General features: G+C 46.1%; 1 protein-coding gene and 1 long non-coding RNA gene across 2 annotated transcripts in view; one reads left to right on the top strand and one right to left on the bottom strand.

Annotated features, from left to right (window-relative positions):
* The window catches only part of LOC118560015 (NLR family CARD domain-containing protein 3-like), a 50,949-nt gene extending 28,412 nt beyond the window's left edge, over positions 1 to 22,537 (top strand). The window contains exon 3 of the mRNA XM_036130626.1: positions 22,333 to 22,537. Coding sequence (XP_035986519.1) covers positions 22,333 to 22,522 — 190 coding nt within the window. The 3' untranslated portion in view covers positions 22,523 to 22,537. The remainder of the gene's footprint in view (positions 1 to 22,332) is intronic.
* On the bottom strand, positions 13,575 to 14,236 carry LOC118560016. The gene is made up of 3 exons (XR_004929011.1): positions 14,184 to 14,236; positions 13,758 to 14,086; positions 13,575 to 13,686 (listed from the first exon to the last, which is right to left on the bottom strand). It is a non-coding gene; the product is annotated as an uncharacterized LOC118560016 (long non-coding RNA).
* Positions 22,538 to 23,044: the final 507 nt, after the last annotated feature.

Raw genomic sequence — 23,044 nt, 5'->3', positions numbered from 1 at the left:
CCGAAGGGGATGCACGGCACAGCCCACCCCCCTTTCGGAAGGTAGCTGTTGCCAGCGCACCCCCTCCGTGTGACTGCCCAGAGCCCTCAATGTCTAAGTGGGAGAGGAGGTGAAGGGAGCCGTCCGAGGTGAGGCCCACACAACATAAGCCCCCTCCCAGACGTCTTCCCCCCACCCCCCCCTACCATGGCCTATATGAGTGTGTGATGTGAAAAATGTTTGAAGTGAAAGTGTCTAAGATGCAAAATAAAATTGGGGAGAGGGGCGTCACCAGAAAGTGGCAACCTCCAGTAACGCCCCCTCCCTCATGACCTACATGTGTGGCGGCGTGATGGAGCAGGCAGAGGGAGGAGTCCGGGGATGGGGAGCAAATGACTGGGAAGCCAACCCAGGGAGCCAGCTCCCCTACTGACTCCAATAGGCACCCCCGCTCCCCGAAAGCCCCACCTAGAGAAGGGGGCCTCGCCAGCGGCACCACCGTAGCCCGGGGGCCAGGGAGAGGCCGCAGGGCCCGCCAGCCAACCACCCACCAGGACCAACACCTAAGCCCCCCCCAGCCCACCCACCAAATAAATAATAATAATAATAATAATAATAATAATAATAATAATAATAATAATAATAATAATAATAATAAGAGGGGGGGACCCTGGCCAGCCGGCCCGCACGAGCCACCCCAACCCCACCCCCCAGGTGAAACCCGCACCGGAAGACGACACGGACCAGGACCGGGACAGGGGGCCGGACACAAGCCCACCAGAACGTCAACCCCCCCCAACCCCCCCCCCCCCCCCCCCCCACCCGTGGATTTAATCCCTCCCCAACATTAACGTTCAAACAACTCACCATACATTCGACAGTAGACATCCAGGCTGGGTAGATCCCTACTCCCCCTCCTTTCCCCCTCCCCCCACTGGCAGAGTGCCTTTCCAATAAAGGAGAAGAGCATCTGCCCAGAGGTGTTAATGACCATGCCCCCCTACCAGCTCAACGGGCCCCGAGGCCCCCCAGCGTACCAGAGGCCCCGTGCAGGGGCGGACACCCGGGCGCGCGCCGGCCCACACCAAAAGCGGCACACCCCCCGGAACCGGAACCCCCGAGGCCCCGCCGGGGCCCGCGCCCGAGGGCGGCGCGCCCCAGGGACCCCAGACCCACCCCGGCCCCACCCAGCGGCAGCACAGCTACCAGGTCAGTAACCCACGTCCGTCAACACGCAGCTCCCAAAGAGCGCCGCAAGCGGCTGCTGTAGGCCACCCGTAGGCCTCCCAAACTCCTCCCAGATGGGGGCAACAGACCCCGGAGCCGGATCCACCAGGCGCCCTACTCCAAGTGCCCCCAGGGCCCCAGGAACCCCTCCATCCAGCCACTGCGCCCTGCAGGAAGCAACCCACCGCCCCCTATTCCACTAAGTGATGGTGTTGATCAGAGGAGCCCAAAAAGACCAATCAGATGTGGAAGCAGATGCTGTCTCTAGATTAATATGATCCAACAAAAGGTCTCTATACTGATTGATACTGAGATTTTGTTTACTTTTCCAATTCATGAGGATAGTTTTCTTTGCGATGCATAAAGCAGTAAAAACCATGTAAACTATTTCTTTTTTCAGAGGACTTTCCTCAAAATTACCGAGCAGGCAAACTGATGGGGATGGTGTAATCTTACAGCTCAAGCACCTTGATAAGTCCTTACATATCTGTGTCCAGAACCTCTGGACTGGTGTGCATAACCATAACGCATGAAAATAATTATCAGGATGATTGCCTATGCAGTGTGGGCAGATATTAGATTGTGCCAGACCCATCTTGAATAATCTTTGTCCTGTGTAATGTACTCTGTGAAGGATTTTGTATTGTATTAGTTGTAAGTTGGTGTTTCTAGTCAATTTGAAAGTTCTTAGACATGTCTGAGCCCAGAAATTTTGTTCAAAGGTGCCTGATAAATCTTTTTCCCACTTCATTATAGGAAGAGATATCGAATCATCTATTTTAGTCAGTGTCCTGTATGATTTAGACAGTAGTTTGGGGGGGGGTTAAATCTAAGAACTCTATTATATTAGTTGGGACTTGTAAACCACCATTAATATGCTTATATTTATTTTTAATTATAGATTTAAGTTGTTCATATTCCAAGAATTTATTTTTACTAATGCCATATTGCATATTTAGTTTAGCAAAATTGATGAACTCGGTTCCGTCAAGTAGATGTTCCAGATATTTAATACCTTTATTCTTCCAGTATGTAAAGTTTATCATTTTATTATTTTGTAGGATATCAGGGTTATTCCAGATAGGTGTACGACTGCATGGGATAAGGGATGACTTTGTCATTTTGAGGAACTCCCACCATGCTGTCAGAGTAGAACTAATGTTGATATATTTGAAGCATGTATGCCGTTTTATATTTGAGCTTATAAACGGCAGATCTGAAATCATGATATTATTGCACATTTCCTGTTCTATATCTAACCAAGGCTCATCTAAAAGACTATTTTTTATCCATTTAGAGATGTATTGTAGCCTATTTGCTAAGTAATAGTTATGGAAGTTAGGCAGATCTAATCCTCCCCTGTCTTTAGTCTTCTGTATTGTCTTTAAGCTAATACGTGGGGGTTTATCTTTCCAAAGAAATCTAGAAATGGCAGAGTCTAGAGATTTAAACCAGTCAGATGATGGTTTATTGGGGACCATTGAAAATAAATAATTAATTCTAGGTAGGACCTGTCAGGATTCCCTGTGTATCTGTGCCCTATTCTGCTCCGCAGGTGGTTCTAGCTGGCGAGGGGCGTGACCCACACCTGCGTCTCATTTGGAGCGGCTTCTTAAGCAGAGCACCGACAGATGGAAGACGCCAGAATGTTAAACCAGTCGTGGTATGACGTGGCCTCCAACTAGCTCAGAAGCACTAGCGTGTAAGCTTTGCCTCTCGACTTTTTGACTAATTTTGGATCTTCTCTTTGTCACAGTTTTGTGCGTGGAAGCACTTACCTCTCGACGCTCTGTCCGGAGAATCATACCCGCAGCATCACAAGGCTCAGATTCTGCTCTGGCGACTCCCCCCCTTGCTCCCTGGATATTACCCAGCCGGGCTTGTGGTTCCCCTCCCGGATGCTGCTGGTTCCTCTCGTCATTCAGGTTAATCCATCTGTCACCCCGCTCAGCCGAAGCTCGCTCTGGGTCCCTCGCCAGTTCCACCTGCTGCCCTCCAGCCGCTAGCCACTACACCAACAGAGATAGGATCACAGGGTCCTCTTGCCGCTACTTCCTCCCGGTCAGGTCCGCCCAGCTGAGTGGTAAGCTGCGCAGGTTCTTGTATTTCCTTGTTTCGTTCAATCGTAGTCATTTTCTTTTCCTTTCCCACAGTACCTCCCGCTCGACGCTCAGACCTCTCCTCCGGCGTCTCGTCGTTGTTTCCCAGCAGTTGATTCCTTCAATAAACATCTTAAAACTTGTGCCTGGCCTCCCGCTCGTATCCGCATGTGGGCAAAACAATTGAAAACCATGACAGAAGAACATTCTGGCCAGCAAAGTCCAGCGGATACGTTCGGGCGGCAGCTGGCCGCGCAACAGGAACAGCTGCAGTCACTGGGTTTAGCAGTAAACTCAACGCAGGAACAACTCCAGGTACTCACCGCCCAGCTTAGCCAGCTCACTGCCTCGCTTGCCGCGGCAACCCAGCCTGTCACTCAAGCTCCTGACACCCCGCCTCCTGCAGCGCAAAGCGCGGAGGACAGCAGTTGGGCCCCGCCTCCCGGAGACACGTCACTGTGTCCGGAGAAATTTTCCGGTGACAGCGGGGATTGCGGAGGATTTTTATTCCAGTGTAAACTAGTTTTTAATCGTTCTCCCCACACATTTGCTTCAGATCAAGTTAAGATCTCCTATATATTACGACTCTTGACGGGCAAAGCCCTCAGATGGGCAGAAGCCCGTTTCCCTGATTGTGACTCGTTTGGCTGCTCTTTTCAGGACTTTATTACAGAGTTTAAGACGGTGTTTTCGGCAGAGTTAGACACCGATCAGCAGTCTCGAGTCCTTCTCAGTTTAAAACAGCGTGGCCGGCGTGTGTCAGACTTCTCCGTCGAGTTTCGTACCGTGGCCGCAGCAGCAGGTTGGGAGGGCAAGCCCTTAAAGGCAGCATTCTTTCAGGCTCTGGATGAGGGTCTAAAGGATGAATTGGCCCGGGTTAAGGTTCCCAGCACGTTCGAGGAGCTGGTGAATGTAGCTATTCGTCTCGACTCCCGGCTGCGTAGTCGAAATCGGGCTCGTTCGGACAGGCCGTTACGGTCTTTTGGACCCCCGGCACATACGAACGGTTCTCAACGACGGGAGGTTACGCCTCCACCTGAGCCCATGCAGTTGGGACGGGTCAGTCTGACTAGCGACGAGCGCCAGCAGCGCTTCTCCAATAACCTGTGTCTCTACTGCGGAGGCGAGGGTCATTTTGTCAGGGAGTGCCCGGTGCGGCCAAAAGACCGGGTCCGCCGTCAGTAGCGGGAAGGACGGCGGACCGGTGTTCGATTCCCACCCCCAAGATGAGTGACAGCCAGCCGTCCTCGCGTTTTTGTTTACCAGTTACACTAGTCTTTAATCAGGATAGTATTAACGTGTCTGCTCTCGTAGATTCCGGCTCCGATTTTAATTTAATCGACCAAGAGATGGTCGAACAGCTCCGTTTACCCACTAAACCATTATCGGAGCCACTCCAGGTTTCCTCCTTAGACGGGCTAAGACTGACTTTGATCACCCGCCAGACTGAGCCTCTGGAAGTGATAGTATCAGGTAATCATCGGGAACAGCTCTCGTTTTTTGTCTTTCCCGTAAAGCGTTCACCAGTGGTTTTGGGTTTAGCCTGGTTAGCCGTTCACAACCCGCAATTAAACTGGGCTGAATCACGGCTCGAGTCGTGGTCCCCTGCCTGCCACTCTCGGTGCTTGCAGTCTGCGCTCCCGGTTTCCCATGCCCCGAGTTCCATCTCGGGTCCTGTGGATGTTATTGATCTTTCTCGCGTCCCGGGTTGTTACCACGATCTGCGAGAAGTATTTAGCAAGAGTCGGGCTAGCTCTCTACCCCCGCACCGTCCTTATGACTGCGCCATCGACTTGCTGCCGGGAGCCCCTCTACCAGCCAGTCGCCTTTACAACATCTCGAGGTCTGAGCGTCAAGCGCTCGAGCGTTATATAAGTGAGTCCCTTTCGGCCGGATTAATCCGCCCGTCGTCCTCACCTTTGGGGGCTGGCTTCTTTTTTGTGGGAAAAAAGGATGGGTCCCTCCGACCTTGCATTGATTATCGGGGACTAAACCAAATAACCATTAAGAACAAGTATCCACTTCCTCTGTTATCTTCTGCGCTTGAGCCAGTCCAGGACGCGGTCATCTTCACCAAACTCGACCTGCGCAATGCTTACCATTTAGTTCGTATTAGGCAAGGAGACGAGTGGAAAACAGCCTTTAAGACCCCGTTAGGTCACTTTGAGTATCTTGTAATGCCTTTTGGTTTGTGTAATGCCCCGGCTGTGTTTCAAGCCTTAGTAAACGATGTCCTTCGTGACTTTCTAAACGTCTTTGTTTTCGTCTATTTGGACGACATTTTGATTTATTCAAGCGATCTTGAGCAGCACAAACAGCATGTTCGCTTAGTCCTGCAACGCCTCTTAGAGAACCGCTTATTCGTTAAAGCGGAGAAATGCGAGTTTCATCAAACTTCAGTTTCCTTCCTCGGTTTGATTTTAGAAGGCGGACGAGTCAGATCAGACCCTGAAAAGATCAAGGCGGTCGTAGAGTGGCCAACCCCAGAGTCCCGTAAACAACTTCAGCGGTTCTTAGGTTTCGCCAATTTTTACCGGCGTTTCATTCGAAATTATAGCCAGATTGCCTCGCCCTTGCACGCGTTAACCTCTACCAAGGTCCCTTTCGCCTGGAGCTCTAAAGCTGAGGCCGCTTTCGTTGATCTCAAGACCCGGTTTTCTCAGGCCCCCATTCTTATTCACCCCGATCCTTCTAAACAGTTCATCCTCGAGATCGACGCGTCCGACACCGGGGTCGGCGCGGTCTTATCTCAACAATCCAAGGTTGATAACAAGAACCACCCCTGCGCCTTTTTTTCTCGCCGGTTATCCCCAGCCGAGCGAAACTACGACGTCGGCGACCGAGAACTGCTGGCCATTAAGTTAGCGTTGGAGGAGTGGCGTCACTGGTTAGAGGGATCCGAGCAGCCTGTAATCGTCTGGACAGACCATAAGAACCTTTCATACCTGCAGTCAGCCCGACGCCTTAATCCCCGACAAGCCCGCTGGTCCTTATTTTTCTCTAGATTCAACCTCACTATAACCTACAGACCCGGATCCAGAAACGTGAAACCAGACGCTCTCTCTCGCCAATTTGCCCCTCCAGAACAGGAGAGAGAACCAGCACCGATTCTCCCCCCCTCGTGCACCATTGGGGCCTTGCATTGGGACCTGGAGGATCGAATCAACCAAGCCCTAAAGCTCGATCCAGACCCAGGCACTGGACCAGCGGGTCTTAAGTACGTACCCCGATCTGTCCGTCCCGATGTCCTACGCTGGAGCCACGATTCCAAGTTTTCCGCACACCCCGGCATATATAGGACCCAGTCCCAGGTTTCCCGCCGTTTTTGGTGGCCATCCTGGACCAAGGATGTCCGAGAATACGTCCTAGCCTGTCCGGTTTGCGCCCAGAACAAACCTTCGACCCAACCACCTTCCGGTCTATTACATCCACTTCCAATCCCCAAGCGTCCCTGGTCCCATATAGCCTTGGACTTTGTTACCGGTCTTCCCACATCCCAAGGTATGTCTACCATCCTTACAGTAGTAGACCGCTTCTCCAAGTCCTGCCACCTCATTCCGATCCGAAAACTACCTAATGCTCTCCAAACAGCCCAACTACTCATTAAACACGTGTTTCGACTCCATGGGATCCCCACAGAGATCCTCTCTGACCGAGGGCCTCAGTTTGTCTCCCAGGTCTGGCGGCACTTTTGCTCAGCTCTCGGTGCACGTTACACCCTCACTTCTGGATATCACCCACAGACAAACGGTCAAACCGAACGTATGAACCAGCAACTCGAAACCACCCTCCGCTGCCTCACCTCGTCATCCCCAACAGACTGGAACAAATTTTTACCATGGGTTGAGTACGCCCTCAATTCACACCTCTCGTCATCCACCGGACGTTCACCTTTTGAAATAGCCCTAGGTTATCAACCTCCACTTCTGCCCTCTGATGAACTCCAAATCCCCTTCGCTTCTGTTAACGAATACATCGCCCGCTGTCAAGATATCTGGAGAGCCACCATCTCTGCACTTTCACGCACCGCAGAGCAGAGCAAGAGATTCGCCGACAAACGTCGCAGACCAGCCCCGCCTTATCACCCCGGTCAAAGGGTCTGGCTGTCTTCCAGGGACGTCTTGTCAGACTCATCCGCTAAGAAACTCGCTCCCCGGTTCACCGGCCCCTATACTATAGAGTCCATCATCAACCCCTCCTCCGTCCGTCTACGTCTGCCTCCTCACTCCCGTGTGCATCCCACCTTCCATGTCTCCCAAATAAAACCGGTCTTGGACAGCGACCTGTACCCTCCTGCCGAACCCCCTCCACCCTCCCCGGAGGATCGGAGGCCCCGCGTTCTCAGGGTTGTGGACGCCCGTCGTCGAGGTAAGGGTCACCAGTACCTTGTCGACTGGGAGGGTCGCAGCCCTGGGGAACGATCCTGGGTTTCCGGTTCTGCTATAACAGATAAGGACCTGCTAAGCAGGTTCTGGTCAGCGCAACCTAGCACCTCCTCGTCCGGGCCGCCAGGAGGCGGCCGTTGAGGGGGAGGTAGTGTCAGGATTCCCTGTGTATCTGTGCCCTATTCTGCTCCGCAGGTGGTTCTAGCTGGCGAGGGGCGTGACCCACACCTGCGTCTCATTTGGAGCGGCTTCTTAAGCAGAGCACCGACAGATGGAAGACGCCAGAATGTTAAACCAGTCGTGGTATGACGTGGCCTCCAACTAGCTCAGAAGCACTAGCGTGTAAGCTTTGCCTCTCGACTTTTTGACTAATTTTGGATCTTCTCTTTGTCACAGTTTTGTGCGTGGAAGCACTTACCTCTCGACGCTCTGTCCGGAGAATCATACCCGCAGCATCACAAGGCTCAGATTCTGCTCTGGCGACTCCCCCCCTTGCTCCCTGGATATTACCCAGCCGGGCTTGTGGTTCCCCTCCCGGATGCTGCTGGTTCCTCTCGTCATTCAGGTTAATCCATCTGTCACCCCGCTCAGCCGAAGCTCGCTCTGGGTCCCTCGCCAGTTCCACCTGCTGCCCTCCAGCCGCTAGCCACTACACCAACAGGGATAGGATCACAGGGTCCTCTTGCCGCTACTTCCTCCCGGTCAGGTCCGCCCAGCTGAGTGGTAAGCTGCGCAGGTTCTTGTATTTCCTTGTTTCGTTCAATCGTAGTCATTTTCTTTTCCTTTCCCACAGTACCTCCCGCTCGACGCTCAGACCTCTCCTCCGGCGTCTCGTCGTTGTTTCCCAGCAGTTGATTCCTTCAATAAACATCTTAAAACTTGTGCCTGGCCTCCCGCTCGTATCCGCATGTGGGCAAAACAATTGAAAACCATGACAGGACCATCATTTTTATTGAAGCTACCCTACCCATAAGTGTGATTGGAAGCGATTTCCATCTTTCAAGGTCCTCTTCTATCCTGTTTAAAAGTGGGGCATGGTTAAGTTTAAGTAAATCTGTTAATTTATTCGACACAGTAATACCTAAATATTTAATATTTCCTGATTGCATTTGTAAATTTAGGGAGTTTTCGAGAGAGCAATTAATTGACAGTACCGTAGATTTAGACCAGTTTAACGAGTAATCTGATACTTTGGAGAAAGATTCTAGTATTCTAATTACTTGTAAAAGAGAATTATTTGAATGCTGGAGATAAAGTAATACATCATCCGCGTACAGACTAATCTTGTGCTCTATTTTCATGCATTTTATACCTTTTACAGCTTTTGTTTGTCTGATTGTTGCTGCTAGAGGTTCTATAAAGATGGCAAAAAGTGATGGAGAAAGAGGGCATCCTTGCCTGGTGCCCCTCTGTAGACAAAAACTGGAAGATATTTGATTATTTGTCCTGACACAGGCTGTTGGAGAATTGTATAGAATTTTTAACCAGTTTATGAATAAATCGCCAAAACCGAATTTATGAAGAGTAGCGAATAAAAATTTCCAATTTACTCTATCAAATGCTTTTTCTGCGTCTAAAGACAATATATTGGTTTTAATGTTTTTACTGTAGGAATAATCAATTAAATTAAGTAATCGGCGTGTATTTGTGGATGACTGCCTTCCTCTGATGAAACCAGTTTGATCTGGATGTATTATGAGAGGAGTTACTTTGTCTAATCTTTTTGCTAAAGCTTTACAGATTATCTTAATATCCACATTAATTAAGGATATGGGACGATAACTAGTGGGCAACACAGGATCTTTGTCTGGCTTGAGCAGAAGGCTGATGGTGGCAGAGTTCATATTAGCTGGAAATCTACCTTTTTCCTGTATTTCCTGCAACATTCTGTGGAACGTTGGGGCTAGAATATTCCAGAACTCTTTATAAAACTCAGTGGGGAATCCATCTGGACCTGGAGCCTTTTTATTAGGCATGCTTTTAAGAGCTTCCTGGGTTTCAGCTGTTGTCAGCGGGGAATCCAGTGTCATTCTTTGGTTATCTGATAATTTAGGAAGTGTAATTTTATCCAGAAATTGCTTAATATCCTTCTCTGATGGATTTATCTGTGGTGTGTATAAAGATTTGTAGAAATCGCGGAAGGTATTATTTATACACTCTGGTTCACTTACTGTATTACCAGTTGAATCTGTAACTGCAAATATAGTATTGTGCAATAGTTCTGATGGCGATACTCCAGTTGTGCTATGTGGCGTTGCTCTGTAGTTTTGTAGAAAATCAGTCACTGTGGTTTTCCAGTCTTTCTGCATGTGTTCAGCAGTTAGGATTGTCTCCTTAAGAACTCTGTTCCATCTTTCAACAGCACCATTGCACTGCGGATGGTACACACTTGTACGAAGATGAGATATTCCCCTCTCTTTGAGGAAAATCTGCAAAAGAGCTGGAAAGAAACTGTGGCCCATTATCAGTGACTATGTAATCAGGGTTTCCCTCTCTGCTGAAAATAGAGCGCAGAAATGTGATAACAACATCAGTCGTTACAGTATGAGCAAATGCTACTTCTGGCCACTTACTGTAATAGTCCACTAATGTTATAGCGAATCTACATGAAGAAGCAGCAGTTTCAAAGGGACCCACAATGTCCAGAGCAACTTTCTCCCACGGTCTGTTCGGCAGTTCAATAGGTTGTAGGGGAGCAGGAGCAGTTTTAGCGGATTTGTCGTTCATTTGGCAAGTCGTACATGAAGAAATAACCGACTGAACCATTTTGTCCATCTGGGGCCACCAATAGAGGTCACGAAGCCTCTGTTTTGTGCGAACAATGCCTTGATGTGTTTCATGTGCCAAGTGAATGACAGTAGCACGTAAAGCAACAGGAACGATGTATCGATGTTCACCTCTCATAACCAGGTCCTGAGATGCAGAAAGCTCATTCCTGATGTGGAAGTATGGTATTAAGACCGGGTCCACATCCTTCTTGCACTTAGGCCAGCCTTTCTCTATCTGTCCACGGAGAAGTGTGAGTTCATGGCAGTGAGACGAAGCAGAAGTGAACTCATCAACAGACAGAGCTGACACCACGGCTGCAACCATTTCAGGTTCATCAAAAGGGGTAGAGTCCCTAGGAAGTGGTAACCGTGACAAACAGTCTGCAGCCTGGTTTTGTGATCCAGGCCTGTATTCCAAATCATAGGTGAAGCACAGCAAACGCGCAGACCAGCGTGCGACCCTCATTCCCGCACGCCCAATGCCTTTGGTAGCTAGTAATGTCGTCAGTGCTTGATGATCAGTCCTCAGTGTGAAACGTCGGCCCCAGAGATAAGACCTCCATTTTTCCACGGCCCACACACAAGCAAGAGCCTCCTTTTCTACTGTGGAGTATTTCCGTTCTGCAGAGGTCAGCGTCCGAGATGCAAATGCTACAGTGCGTTCAACATCATCTGGGTGTATTTGGGTCAGCACACCACCCAGGCCGTAATCCGAAGCGTCCGTGGTGACAATAGTTGGGAGGGACGGGTCAAAAAGAGCCAGAACCGGACTGTTCAGTAAAAGTTCTTTTAATTCCCTAAAGCTTTGATCAGCCCCTTCAGTCCACACAAAACCAGAGTCAGCAGTTTCTCTCAGCACAGCCCGCATTGGTTCCACTAATGTGGCAAAATTAGGAAGAAACTTACTGTACCAGGAGATCAAACCCAGGAAGGAGCGCAGAGACGGAAGATCATGTGGTGGTGGTGCATCACGGACAGCTGCACAATGATCTGGATCAGGAAGGATGCCGTCTTTGGAAATGATGTGACCAAGAAACTTGAGGCTGGACTGTCTAAATGCGCATTTTCGCATGTTGAGTGTCAGGCCTGCCTCTGTAAGACGCTGGAGCACAGCACGCAGTCGTTTGTCATGTTCCTGTAGAGAAGATCCTGAAACAATTACGTCATCCAAGTAATTGTGCACACCAGGCAGTCCTTTAAGCACAGTTTCCATCATTTTTTGGAATGCAGATGGAGCAGAAGCCAACCCGTAGGGAACACGGCAGTAACGGAAAAGCCCCTTATGTGTAATAAAAGCCGTGAGATCCCTACTACTCTCATGCAACAGGAGTTGATGGTATGCAGATGCCAGGTCAATGGTGGAGAAAACACTGGCATCTCTGAGCTCACTTAGAAGCTCATCCATGTGGGGCAAAGGGTGACTGTCGGCAACAATAGCTTTATTAGGCTCCCTCAAGTCAACGCACAATCTTGGTCTGCCCTCTTTCCTTGTTGTGACCACAATAGGAGAAATCCAGGGGGAAGCATCAATGCGTTCGATAATTCCCTCCTTTAACAGCAGATCCAGTTCCTCAGACACTGCATCACGTACTGCAAATGGAAGGCGGCGAAGCTTTTGCCGAACTGGTACTGCATCCTCACGTATTTTAACTTTGTGCACAAACCCAGCAACACAGCCAATAGAAGCAGAGTCTGTTTTTGTCAGCAACACAGGTGCAGCCGAAGAGGCATGTTCAGGGGTTGGAGCACGGATTGAATCGGAGTTAAATGTCCAATTCAGTGCATTTATCAGATCCATCCCCAGTAATGCAGATCCGCCTTTGACTACATACAAAGAAGCAGAAGCAGCCTTGTCATGAAGGGTAACTGTTGCTTCCAAACATCCTATTACAGGAATATCCTCTTTCAAGTAGGTAACTAGTTTAACCTGAGGTGCAGTGAGATGACAGCCAGGAAAATGTCTATTGTACAGAGTCTCTGGTATGGTAGAAACTGATGATCCTGTATCAGTAATTCATTATCAGCAGACTCGCCCGATGCAGCTTTAATGTTCACATTGCAAAACAGTCTGTCAGTAGTGTTACCTTCATTTGCGGTTAACATGAGCACAACCACTTCAGGAATTACTTCCCCTACTTGTTTAGTTGAGCGGCAAACTTTAGAAAAGTGTCCAGTCTTACCACAGCTGTTGCATTTTGCCGTGGCTGCAGGGCAGCTTCTTGCATTCGCCAGGTGGTTTGTCGATCCACAGCGATAACAGGTGCGCTCTGTCTGCCGCGCGGGGCGCGTGTGGTTGTTTTTAGATGCAGCTTGCCGTTTTTTTTCCTTGTGTTGACGTTGAGTAGGTCCGCGTTGGGCAACCGTGTTAACAGCTGTAGCTCCGGTGAGGAGTTCGGACGACCGAAGAGCGTGTTCCACTTGACATGCCAGCGTGATAGCGCTGTCCAGCGTCAGAGAACATTCCAGTAAAAGTCTGTTTCTCACCTCCGGTGCATAAGCCTTCTCAATCAGCTGATCCCGCAGCATCTCGTCCTCCATGGTTCCATAAGCACATGGAATAGCCAGCTCACGTAAAGCAGCAAGGTATTGAGGCACAGTCTCATCCGCCCTCTGCGTTCTCTGTCAGAATTGGTGTCTCGCCACGACAACGTTCACCTTCGGTGTAAACTGTAGTTCCAACGCCGTCATTGCGTCATTGTATGAAGTGCCGGCGTTAGGCAAGGTGTAGGATAAACGTTGTCCCTCGAAGCCAAGGGCGTGAATTAGTAGAGCACGGCGTCTAGCATCGGACCAGGAATTGCCAGTAGCATGGATAGCTGTTAAGTAGTTCTCAAACATTTTCCGCCACATGGAAAACGGGACCGTAGGTTCTCCACTGCAGGGTAGGAACGGTGCAGGCATGGGTACAGACGTCATCGTCGCCAATTGTTAAGTGTAGATGTTAGGACGAGGTGGAAAATTACGTAGGCAAGGAACTCTTAACAGCTTTCATTCATAACTTGCTTAGCAGGCAGCAAAACCCTCCATTTCACTTCCTTTCTCACACTTCTTCTCCCTCTTCTTATTCTCTACTCATACACCACCTAGTGGTAGACACAACAGAGTCCACATGCAGATACGATCGGGAAGCAAGGCACAGTTTTAAGATGTTTATTTAGGAAACAGGCCGGTATAACGGACGGGACTACAGGCAACTTCGGCAGGGTCAGAACGTCACGGCTGGAGAGACTGCAAAGAGAAGGAGAGTAAGTGACTCTGAAAGGTGAACCAGGAAAACTACTAGAATCTGCGCTGCTTACCATAAAGCTGGGCGGACCTAACCGGGGAGAAGTAGCGCCGAGGGAACCCTGTGATCCTACTCTGTTGGTGTTAGGCAGCTAGTGGCAGAGGGCGGCAGATGTTACTGGTGAGAGATCCAGAGCGAGCCTCCTCGGCAGTGGGTGACAGATGGATTGACCAGAGTGCGAGAAGAGCCAGCAGAATCCGGGAGGGGGAATCTCAGGCCCCGCTGGGTAACATCCAGGGAGTATGAGGGGAGCGCCAGAGCAAAATCTGAGCAGGAGGATTCTGTAGCTCTGTCTCTTCGGACAAGACGTCAAGACGGGTGAGTGCATCCAAGCACCAAAAACTGTGACAAAAACAGGGAGATCCAAAATTAGTCAAAATTCAAAGACGAAAAACTCACAAGCAGGTTTTCAGGAGTTGGGTCACAGGCCACGTCGTACCACGACTGGTTAAGGCTCTGGCGTCTTCCATCTGTCAGCGCTCTGCTTAAGAAGCCAGAGGAAGCCGCCTGCAACGAGCTGCAGGTGTGGGCCACGCCCCCTCAGCCAACTAGGCACACCTGAGGAGTAGAATTAGAGCAGAACAACACAGAGAACCCTGACAGCAACAAAAAAATAAGTATTCAATTTACATGGGTTCCAGCACATAAAGGAATTTTAGGTAATGAAAAAGTAGATAAATTAGCTAAAGAAGCAAGACAAATTGAATATGATGTCCCACTAAGTAGAACAGAAATAAAAGTAATTATTAAAGATAAAATAAATAATATATGGCAGGAGAGATGGAATTTAAAAGAAAAGGGAAGACATTTATATAAAAGACAGAAAGATATTATCATAAGATATAATAGTATAATGAATAGAAGAGAGGAAATATGGATAAACAGGTTGAGGATAGGGCATACTAGTTTAAATACTGGTTTAAAAATAATAGGCAAGGCAAAGGCAAGGCAAGGCAAATTTATTTATATAGCACAATTCAGTACAGGGACAATGCAAAGTGCTTTACATTATTAAAATATAGCAAATTAAAACAGAATAAAAGCAAGTAGGAATAAAATGTAGATAGAAAATAGAACAAAAAAGTGGTGTTTCAGTTAACTAGAACAGTTGAAGGCAATCCTAAACAAATGTGTTTTTAATCTTGATTTAAAGGAACTCAGGCTTTCCGCACCTTTACAATTTTCTGAAAGTTTGTTCCAGATCAGTGGAGCATAGGAACTAAATGCTGCTTCTCCTTGTTTAGTTCTGGTTCTAGGTATGCAGAGCAGGCTGGAGCCAGAAGACTTTAGTGGTCTGGAGGGTTGATGCCCAGATAACAAGTCTGTGATGTATTTAGGTGCTTAGCCATTCAGGGATTTATAGACTAACAGAAGGATTTTAAAGTCTATTCTCTGAGATACAGGGAGCCAGTGTAATGACTTTAGAACTGGGGTTATGTTCTCTACGTTCTTAGTCTTAGTGAGGACGCGGGCAGCAGCGTTCTGGATCAGCTGCAGCTGTCTGATCCACTTTTTAGGCAGACCTGTGAAAACACCATTGCAGTAATCAATTCTACTAAATATAAACGCATGGATTAGTTTTTCCAGATCCTGCTGAGACATCAGTCCTTTAATCCTGGAAATGTTCCTCAGGTGATAGAAAGCTGACCTTGTAATTGTCTTTAGATGCTTTTGGAGGTTCAGGTCTGAGTCCATCACTACTTCCAGATTTCGGGCCTGATTGGTGGTTTTTAGCTGAAGCAGCTGGAGCTGTGTGCTAACTTTTGATCTCTCCTCTATTGGTCCAAATATTATTACTTCTGTTTTGTTTTTATTCAACTGAAGAAAATTTTGGCACATCCACGTATTGATTTCTTCTAGGCATTTATTCAGTGCCTGAACTGGTTCATAGTCACCTGGTGACATGGTGATGCAGAGCTGTGTGTCGTCTGCATAGTTATGGTAGCTGATGTTGTTGTTTTTTATTATCTGAGCAAGAGGGAGCATGTAGATATTGAAAAGGAGGGGACCCAGGATGGACCCTTGGGGAACCCCACATGTGATTTTTGTCATCTCTGATGTAAAGTCACCCACTGATACAAAAAATTCCCTGTCCTTTAAGTAGGATTTAAACCAGTGGAGAGCTGTACCAGAGAGGCCGACCCAGTTCTCCAGGCGCTTTAACAGAATGGAGTGATCGACAGTATCAAATGCTGCACTGAGGTCCAACTGAACCAGCACGGTGGTTCTTCCACAGTCTGTATTTCTATGGATGTCACTAAACACCTTGATCAGGGCGGTCTCTATACTGTGGTGAGGAAGCCAGACTGGAAAACGTCAAAGCGGCTGGTCGTTGTTAAGAAGGTGTTTAATTGTTGAAATACAGCTTTTTCAATAATCTTACTGATAAAGGGGAGGTTTGAGATGGGCCTGTAGTTCTAGAGTAGAAGTTTGTCTAAACTGTTCTTTTTCAGCAGTGGTTTGATAATTGCTGTTTTTAGGGACTGGGGGAAAACACCTGACAGAAGGGACGTGTTTATTATCTGAGTCAACTCAGACGCTATGCCAGGTAAAACTTTCTTAAGGAAAACTGTGGATAGAACATCAAGGCAGCATGAAGAGGAACTTAGCTGCTGAATGATCTGCTCTAAGCTTTTGTGGTTTATTGAATTGGGACATTTTGTCAGGATAAGTTCCAGCTGAGTACGGCTTTGGTTCTGGAGCTGGTGTGGATGTACAAACTGATCCTCTAATTTTTAGGATTTTTTCAGTAAAGAAGTTAGCAAATTCATTGCAGGTCTTGGTGGAGTGGAGTTCTGAAGCCACGGACACAGGAGGATTTGTTAACCTGTCGACTGTGGAAAATAAGACACAAGCATTATTAATGTTTTTCTTGATGATCTCTGAGAAGAAAGATTCTCTTGCATTTTTCAGTTGTAAGTTATATCTGTAAAGTCTCTTTTTATAGATGTCATAGTGAACCTGGAGTCTGTTCTTTCTCCACCTGCGTTCAGCTTTCCGACATTCCCTTTTTTCACCTCTAACTGCTGGAGCATTTCTCCAAGGAGATTTTTTCTTCCCGGAAAGAACTTTCACTTTAACTGGAGCAATGCAGTCAATGATGTCTGAGACTTTAGAATGAAAGTTATCTACTAGCTCATCTACTGAGTTGCAGCCCAAGGTTGAAGTATCAGAGTAAGCTTGAATAAAATTTTCTGTGGCATTGTCCTTAAAGGTGCGTTTTCTTACGATGTCACTTTGGCTAAATGAGTCACTGGAAATGATACATTCAAAGGTAACGGAGAAGTGATCGGATAAGGCAACATCAGTTACATTGACCTGTGAAATGTTTAGACTTTTAGTGATGATTAAGTCTAAAATATGCCCCTGCTTGTGTGTTGGCTGTTTAACATTCTGAGTTAAACCAAAGTTTCTAAGTGTGTCACACAGTTCTTTTGCACTTCTGTCTTCAGGGTTGTCAACGTGAAAGTTGAAGTCTCCCACAATAATTAAACAGTCATAATCAACGCATATAACAGACAGCAGGTCACTAAGATCATTAAAAAAGTTTGATGTGGACTTAGGAGGCCTGTACACATTCAGAAACATAGTTTGTACCGGGCTCTTTACCTGGAGAGCCAAATGTTCAAAAGAGTCAAATTTTCCCAAAAATACCTTTTTACACTTTAGTGAATCATTAAACAATGTTGCTACTCCTCCACCTTTCCTTTGCTGTCTGCTCTCACAAAGAAAATTGTAGTTTGGAGGTGTTGACTCCATCAGTATAACTGCTTCATTAAATTCATGTAACCATGTTTCTGTTAAAAACATAACATCAAGATTATTGTCAATAACGAAGTCATTAATTAAAAGGGATTTTCCTGACAGAGATCTAATGTTTAATAAACCCAGTTTATATGATTTGGTGGTTGATGATGTCTTTGTGGCAGGTTGCATCTGACAGTTTATGACTTTTAAGTACGACTGATTATTCCTGTCTGTTTTCCTTTTGCTTTTCTTATTTCTGCCACGTATGTTACGAACGTGAATCAGGCAAACCCAGTATTCAAACCAAACAAGTGAGGTGAAGGCAAAAAACAGGATTTAATAATAAAACAGGGACAGGCAAGGCTCAATGGTCAAAATGGCAGTCCAAAATCCGGTACACAAAAGGCAGTCCAAAATAGGCAGAGGTACAAACAGGGCAAAGCAAGCTCGGATAACCATGGGACAGAATCAGGTCGGTAAACCGGTAAATCAGTCAGACAGGGCAGGAAAAACAGATCAGGGAACAGGCTGGCTCAGAATCAAAAAAGGCTCTCAGGTTAGCATCAACAGGTCAATCAAGAAAGGAACGCTGGAAACAAAACTCACCGTGGGCTCGTTAATGATCTGGCGGAGAACTAAAGACTGAGGCAGAACTATATAGTGAAGTGCACAGGTGAAATGGAGTGAAAACTAATTACCGGGAAACAGCTGGAACTAATCAGAGACAGGGAAGTGACTGAAAGTGAACTGAACTAATAGGTTGGTGACTGCTGACAGGGGAGTGAGCTGGCAGGTGAACAGAACTGAGCTAAAAGCTTACAGAACCCTAACAGATAGTATAACACAAAGAACAAAATCAAACCACAACAAAACTCAAACTATTCCATGATACAAAACTAAGACAGAACCTAAAATCATGACAACGTACCATAACAGATATTCCATGTTCTCCGTCAGGAGGCCCAGGCTTATGCTGGAAGCGGTCTTGACTGATAAACGTACTGCCAGGGCCTGCTGTATATCACAAGGAAGTTATCCGAAGGTCTTCAGGACAGGCATGTTCTGTGATATGTAGAGGAGGAGGAGGATCTGGACCTCTGCGTCCTTTGGAAGATGCTGATTTAGTCACAGAGCTGCGGTTTTCAGAATTAATATGTGGAGAGGATGTCAACCGTAGACCAATCTTAAGGACTTTGTTCATGGTGTGAGAAAAATCCAGAAAAGGAACCTCTGGGCTTTGTGGAGAGGAAGGCGAGGCGGGTGTAGTCTGGATCGGTGTTCGTGACGATGGCGGTTCTTGGTCCTCTCTTTGTCCTGCTGAGATCTGGGATGAATCGTCCTGTAGCTCTGACAACGCCTCATTCTGTGTCATCTTTCTGGCCATCTTTATCTTGGCTTGTTCGGGCCGCACTGGGCTTATCTTTTGTTTAGGCACTGGATGTACCTTGTTTTGGAACAAAGCTGATGGAGCATGGTTCACAGAATAGAAGATGTTTGAAATCAATCGTTTTGCACCTGACCTATTTAGAGAGAAGCCATCTCTGTTGAACAGATGTCTTCTTTCCCAGAAGATGTTAAAGTTGTCTATGAAGGTTGCAGTTGTTTGCATGTTTTTTCCAGCCATTTGTTTAGCATCTGAATTCTGGAAAAAATCTCGTCTCCACAGGTCACGGGCGTGAGAGGGCCGCTGAGAAGCACCTTGACATTTTTGCCATGAACTAAGTTCAACAGACGAATGTAATCCTCTTTCAATACTTCTGATTTTCTTATCCGGGAGACGTCACCCAGGGCTTCAGCTTGTATTATGAGTTTTTCCAAGGTCGGGCGTTCTTTCAAGATCCTTGGAAGGTCTGTCTGAAGGATGTCTAATAAATCAGACACCGGGCCATAGTTCGAGTCGTTATAAATTAACACCTCTGTGTTTTTCTTGTTACAGAAATGTTTAATCCCACATACAGACCCACTGCATAAAATCAGGGTCCTTGGCCCCGTGGCATGTCCTTTCTCTGATGTATTAGAGCGAAAGTCGTTGACGTACCTCTGAGTGTTGTCATGATTCTCCTGGGTCACATTTTGGAGTGGAGCGAATCTGTTTCGTAAAGGAATTCCAGCATTTCCAGCAGGTTTACTCCTATCATTTGTTTTGGGAACAGCCCGCTGTTGTTTCACTTGTCCTGGGACATCTCTCTGTAGTCTCGGCCAGTTTTCTTTGTCTAGGTGTGGGGTTTGTTGATCTTTGGTCTTGCACCCAGGGGGGTCCAGGGATTCTCGTTTTCCTCAGGGATCTGTTTGTTCAGAGAGTTGCCGGGCTGGTGGTCCCCGTTTGGAGTCGCAGGCAGGGTTGTTTCCTTTCCATACGCGCCGTTTACATCATAATTCAGTTCGAGTCGGCATATCTTCTGTTCTATAACAGCGATCTTCTGTAGAAGCGTGTCAAGGTCTACTGTGGTGAAGGTAGGCATCTTTGCAAAATGAAAATCAAAAATAAATAAAAAGAAAATAAATAAAAATAACTAAATCCAACTTCCCGTGGTTTTGGCAAAGAGATAAAAAGGAGATAAAAAGTAAAAGGCAGGAAAATGCAAGCAAGCAGGGAGCAGAGAAAAATGCGTCCGAGCAGGCAGAGAGGCGGAGCGGGGACTCATCCAACAGGTAATTGTTCTTATTGTGGAGAAATCAGAGGAGTAGAACATGTTTTGATTTATTGTTGGAAATATATTAAAGAGAGGAAAGAACTGGAAAGGGTATTGGGGAGTTCAGTAAAGATGGATGAATTATTAGGGAAACATCAATCAAATAAAATAATTAAAGCACTTATTAAATATTTAAAAGATACAGAATTAGCTCGGAGGATTTAGTGTGTATGTATGTGATTGTGTAAGTATAGATATAATCTAGTTTCATTAAGATATAAAGAAATATAGGAAAATATATTTCTAAATTACATCTCCGTCCAGTTGATGGCGGTAATGCACACAGTATGTAAACTGCCAGAAAACACAATAGAAGAAGAAGAAGAAGAAAAAGAAGTGTTCATCATTTTAACTTTTGGAAGAACATCTCAAACTGACTTCAGATGCATGAATGAACGTAGTGGTAGTCAAAGGTTTTCTTTGGATTTATGCAAACCAGCAGGTCAGAAAGTTCAGCGGATAGAACAGCTGACAACAACTTCCCTCGGTAAGCGTGTCTAAACTGAAAGAGTAACGCTCTAGCTCGGCTAATTTAGCATGACACGCTTTTTTTTTTAAGAAGAAGATGGAGGGTCGGAATGTGAAACGATGTCCCGGTTTGACTAGGTCTGATTCGGAAAAAGTTAAAAAAAAATCATAAATATTATTCCACCTGCGCTTTTCTGTAACAAAGAAGGTCGTGGAGGGGCTGTTGACCATCTCCAGCAGTCAGTGAGCGAGAGGTGGGGACACAGAGTATATAGGATTGATTTATATTGAATGTGACAGTGGAGTTAATGTACAGGTGTGAAGAAGATGATGTAATGATGCATTACATCTGTCTTTTGAATTAGCTGCAGTTTATGGAGGGTTTTGAAATTGTAAAGTGGAAAGGTGAATGGACTGTGGACCAGTTTGGCAAAAGTGTGAAGGAAGAACTTGCTTGATGCTGCAAATATGAAAGTTAACCAGGTGATGTTATGGATTTGGAAAGTAAAGGAGATTATGCAGAGGGCTGTCCTTGATGGTGCAAAGGCTCTGAAGCTGGAAGGTGGAGAGATACAGAAATTGTCAATGGAACTGTCAGATTTGGTTAAAGTGGACTTGTTACAATAAGCAAATGAGGTTACTAAGGTGGCATGATGTCCACGGCCCGGGAATATATGGACTGACTAGAAAAAAATGTTTTGTCAAATTGATTATTTTTGCTTTAACCCCAGATTATTATGGATTTATATTAATACATGTCTTGTGTCCTTCACATTTGTAAATTAATTTTGTCTGTATTAATACGAGTATTAATACGTTTTCTGCTCAAAGCGGTTAAAGTAAACTAATACCCACTCCCGAGTCCCGACAGTAGATGGCGCAAGTTTAAAAACAATAGTCTAACCTACTGGATCTAGCTAGCTACCTGAAAGAGCAGCTGCTAGCTAACCATTATTAATAAAACTTTGATTCATTAATAAAACTTTTGAAGTTACCCCCCCCCCCCCCCCCCCCCGCTCTGTTTTTTGCCAAATCGCACACTGGCGGAGAGCATGCTGTGAAGAAAAGCTGCTTTATTGATGCAGTTGTAGTAACACACTGTGTTGTAGTGGAAGTAACGTAACGCCGTTAGCTGTTACATTAAGTCATGACTCTCTTTACTAAATGAAAACTGGAGCCTCCTGGTTTCTTTTTGATACATTACCAGTAATTTTACCCAGTTTGGTCACTTGCAGTAAAAGGAAGAGGCGTCACTTGTATGTATAGTTAGAGATGATTTGGAAGTGAGATGAAGCCAAAACAACCATAGTGTATTATCACTAGACTCACATATGTCTAGAGATAATCTGGTGATAATTTACATAGAGGAGACGGCCAAATGCTACCATGGACATCCAGATAGATTTAGTCAGTTCTGTTGTTTTACTCTAGATGATCTTTCTTCATCTTTGTGGTTAAATGAAGCTTTTAACCAAAGCAGAGACACAGCAGCTCTGCAGTAGAACCAAGACCTGAAGAGACTGAAGAGATTCTCTGTGTGGGTCAAACAGGACATTGATGTGAAGAGCAGATGTTCATCTGATGATGACATCACTGTTTAGTCATCATCTTTTAGTCTGTTTATCAGTCTTTATTAGTCTGATTTAACTACAACTGATCTGATTCTTTCTCTCATCACAGACTAGTGGGCTGTAGTCTCTCACCGACTGAATGTGAAGTTGTGGCCTCAGCTCTGAAGTCCAACCCCTCCCTGACTGACCTGGAAATAGATCAGATCCATGATAGATGGAGAACCTTTGGAGACTCTGAGATGAAGCTTCTCTGTGAGATCCTGGAGACTCCATTCTGTAAAGTAAAGAAGCTGACGTAGGTTTTATCTTTTCTGCTACTTTAAAACTTATTTTAATTAATAATTTTGTTCTGACATTTTTTCTTTACAGACAACCTGGTGTCCAAATGTTTTGCCTTGTCAATTATTTATTTTCTTCTTTGATATTTTTAGTATTGAACATTTAAAACTTAAAATGCTTTGGACTGAAGAACAAAAATTAGGAAAATAAGTCAAATGATGTGAATTATTGATGGAGATGTTTTAATTTGATTTGGGAAAGATTTAGATAACAAGATCAGATCATTTATCTTTATTTTTCATTTCTTTGTCACATCTTTACATGAAACATTTGTTCCTCCAGAGTAGTGCCAGGATCACATTCACGCACATAAACAGTAAAATAAAAAAAAATAAAACAGCATTATCTAAAAAATTAATGTTTGAGAAGAACAAAGAGAGAAAATGTAAACTAAATCAAAGCGACGGCACCAGCAGGTTGCATGTTCTCCCTGTGCATGCGTGGGTTCTCTCTGGGTACTCCGGCTTCCTCCCACTGTCCTA

This window comes from Fundulus heteroclitus, unplaced genomic scaffold (genome assembly GCF_011125445.2).
Source record: "Fundulus heteroclitus isolate FHET01 unplaced genomic scaffold, MU-UCD_Fhet_4.1 scaffold_369, whole genome shotgun sequence".
Classification (NCBI taxonomy): domain Eukaryota; kingdom Metazoa; phylum Chordata; class Actinopteri; order Cyprinodontiformes; family Fundulidae; genus Fundulus; species Fundulus heteroclitus.
This window is presented reverse-complemented; position numbering and strand designations above follow the sequence as displayed.